The following is a 2,690-nucleotide window of genomic DNA, read 5'->3' as shown; positions in this document are numbered from 1 at the left end:
AAGGAAGGAAGGAAGGAAGGAAGGAAGGAAGGAAGGAAGGAAGGAAGGAAGGAAGGAAGGAAGGAAGGAAGGAAGGAAGGAAGAAAAATGCTATTATTATTATTCCCACTTTACAAAGGAAGAAAATGAGATAGATAGAAGTTAAATGACTTGACCAGGTCACCCAGAGTGAATTCAAATTCACATATTCCCAACTGCAAGCCTAGCTTTATCCACAGTAGCATCTATGTATTGGCCACTGATAAAAGAGGAGACTATTGGAGACATCAGAGCAGAGGACAAAGGGAAAGCTGCTAAGAGACTGCCATTGCTGCCCCTAAATAGCTGAGCTCTGTGACATCTCCTTCCTCTCAGTACCTCCCCACATTGTCTCTCACTGAAGGGTATAGCACTGTGGCCCAGCTGAAGCGGAGGAACACACTGAAAGATGCCATCATCATGATTCAGACCTTGCTCATCATTGTCTTCATCACTGTCCCTGTTTTCCTGCTTTTAGACAAGGTGATTAAGGTGGAGTGGGGAGGGAAGGGAAGTAACAGGAAGATAAGGGAGAGGAGACCCAGCCAGACCACAATGGCCTGAGGCAGCAGGGTTGGAGGCAGCATCCTGCTTTGCTTCCCCTCTCCTGTCCCCTGGCTGCTAGTACCTTGGCCCGGCCCAGCTCCATCCTCCCTTATTTCTTCCTCTCCTCCTCCCATTCCCATTCTCATCTTCACTTCCCTTTCCCATGATCCCATCCTCACACCTATTTGTCACATTCCCTCACCCATTTCCATCCTGAACATCCATCTCCTCCTCACCCTCTTTTCCCATCTCAGACCCACCTCTCCCTCACCCATTTCACCCTCAAACTCTTCTGTCCCTCATCCATTTCCATCCCGATCAGCAATCTCCCTCTTACCCACTTCCATTCTAAACAACCATCTCCCTTTCCCATCCTCAGGCACATGTCTTCTTCATCTACTCCCATCCTAAGACCCACCTGTCTCTTCCCACTTCCATTCCTATAGTTCATTCTTTCCCTTCCTTTCCATGTAGAGCCTGAGATCAGGAAGTACTGGTAAGGGAGAGAGAGGAACCTAAGTTAACCTTCTCCTCTTTCTTTATGGTAGGATGACAACAAGGTGGTGCTGGAGGATGATCATACCTATGAGGTAGGGAAGTGGGGCCATTGCTAGAGATGATGGTGGTGGTGGCAGTAGTCAGTGGGTGTGGGCCATATGGCAGCCCTGGTCCTAACCTTGTATGCTTCTTGACATCCCCAGGGTCTGGAAATTGACCAGACGGCCACCTATGAGGACATTGTGACACTTCGGACTGGAGAAGTCAAATGGTCAGTGGGCGAGCACCCAGGCCAAGAGTGAAGGGTTCCTTCATCTGGCAATCCTTCCTATGCTCCCTATCTCTCCATCAACCTTCTGAAGAGAGATCATCCAGCAACTCAGCTTCATGGACCTGTTCTGGTTCCCAGCCCGAAACTCCTTTCTCCTCTACCTATAACTGTCCCATAACTGTCCCACCTCCAGGCTTACTGGTCCAATTCTGCCTTCCTGCTGCCAATCCCTCTCACCTCACAACCATCTCCAGAGGGATATAGGCCTTCAGGGTTTAACAGAACACAGATTTAAGGGAAGGTGTCTCTGGAAGGCTCTTTGGAGCTGGCCATGTTTGGGATGGCTGGGATTGGGGGGAGATAGAGTAGAGGGAGACTCAGACCTTGGGGGGAGAGGGGAGGCAAGGAAAACAGAGATTGGGAGTCTGGTGAAGAAGAAAGGGAGGAAACTTGTAAATCTGTCTCAGAGGGACCTAGAAGACCAGGCCATACTTGAATTTCCACAGTACCATTCCTCCAGTCCTAATGAAAGCCAGGACCTGGATAGACTCTGAACACTTGGCCGGCCAACTGACTCAATCCAAATTGGGGGTTATGAAGATATATCCCCTTCTCCCATCTTCCAGGGCCCTGTTGAGCCTTTCTTGGTGTCCTATGCATAGCCTCTGATGTAATAAACTGTGTGTTTTGAGAAAACACATGGAAACTTGTAGCATCTCATGGATCTACCCACATATACATAAAGATCTCTGCATATGCATGTGTTTGCCTCTGAAGCAAAGTAGACTTGTACTAGCTACAGAGCTATAGTAACCAACAGCTGAACTTTTGTCCTGACATCTCTAGCTGCTCCCCTTAGAGTACCTAATTTAGTTCTTGTATCTTGTATCTGTCTGCCCTGGGAATCCCTCCTTTCTTTTTTGGCCTCAGTCTTAGCAAAGGAGACCAGAACTTGGCCAGAACAATCACTGACATTCACTCCCCTTTCCAATTAATCTATATTCATTATTATCTTCCTACGGTAATAACCTAGAGGCACCTCCCAGAGTAGGTCCACCAGTCCACCAATACTGCTATCTCAGGTTCAAGGTACACCATGCATCTCTATCAGCTAAAAACCATAGTTTACAAGTGTCCACCAACATGCCCACCCTTTAGTAATCAGCCACAAGGCATTTAATAAAATGTCAGGGCAACTGGGTGGTAATCGTAGATAGATTACTGGGCCTGGAGTCAGGAGAATTCCTCTCCTTAAGTTCAAATCTGACTTCAGACACTAACTACCCTGGGCAAGTCACGTCCCTGTTTGCTCAGTTTCCTCATGTATAAAATGAGCTGAAGAAGGAAATGGCAAACC

General features: G+C 47.7%; 1 protein-coding gene across 3 annotated transcripts in view; it reads left to right on the top strand.

Annotated features, from left to right (window-relative positions):
• The window catches only part of CD79B (CD79b molecule), a 12,441-nt gene extending 10,410 nt beyond the window's left edge, over window positions 1-2,031 (top strand). For all 3 annotated transcript variants that reach the window (XM_044673668.1, XM_044673670.1, XM_044673669.1), the window contains 3 exons: window positions 383-501; window positions 1,113-1,154; window positions 1,266-2,031. In XM_044673668.1, the coding sequence (XP_044529603.1) occupies window positions 383-501; window positions 1,113-1,154; window positions 1,266-1,364 (260 nt within the window). In that variant the 3' untranslated portion in view covers window positions 1,365-2,031. The remainder of the gene's footprint in view (window positions 1-382; window positions 502-1,112; window positions 1,155-1,265) is intronic.
• Window positions 2,032-2,690: the final 659 nt, after the last annotated feature.

Source organism: Gracilinanus agilis, chromosome 4 (assembly GCF_016433145.1).
Source record: "Gracilinanus agilis isolate LMUSP501 chromosome 4, AgileGrace, whole genome shotgun sequence".
Classification (NCBI taxonomy): Eukaryota; Metazoa; Chordata; class Mammalia; order Didelphimorphia; family Didelphidae; genus Gracilinanus; species Gracilinanus agilis.
The sequence above is the reverse complement of the archived record's forward strand: the minus strand, read 5'-3'. Positions and strand labels throughout refer to the sequence as shown.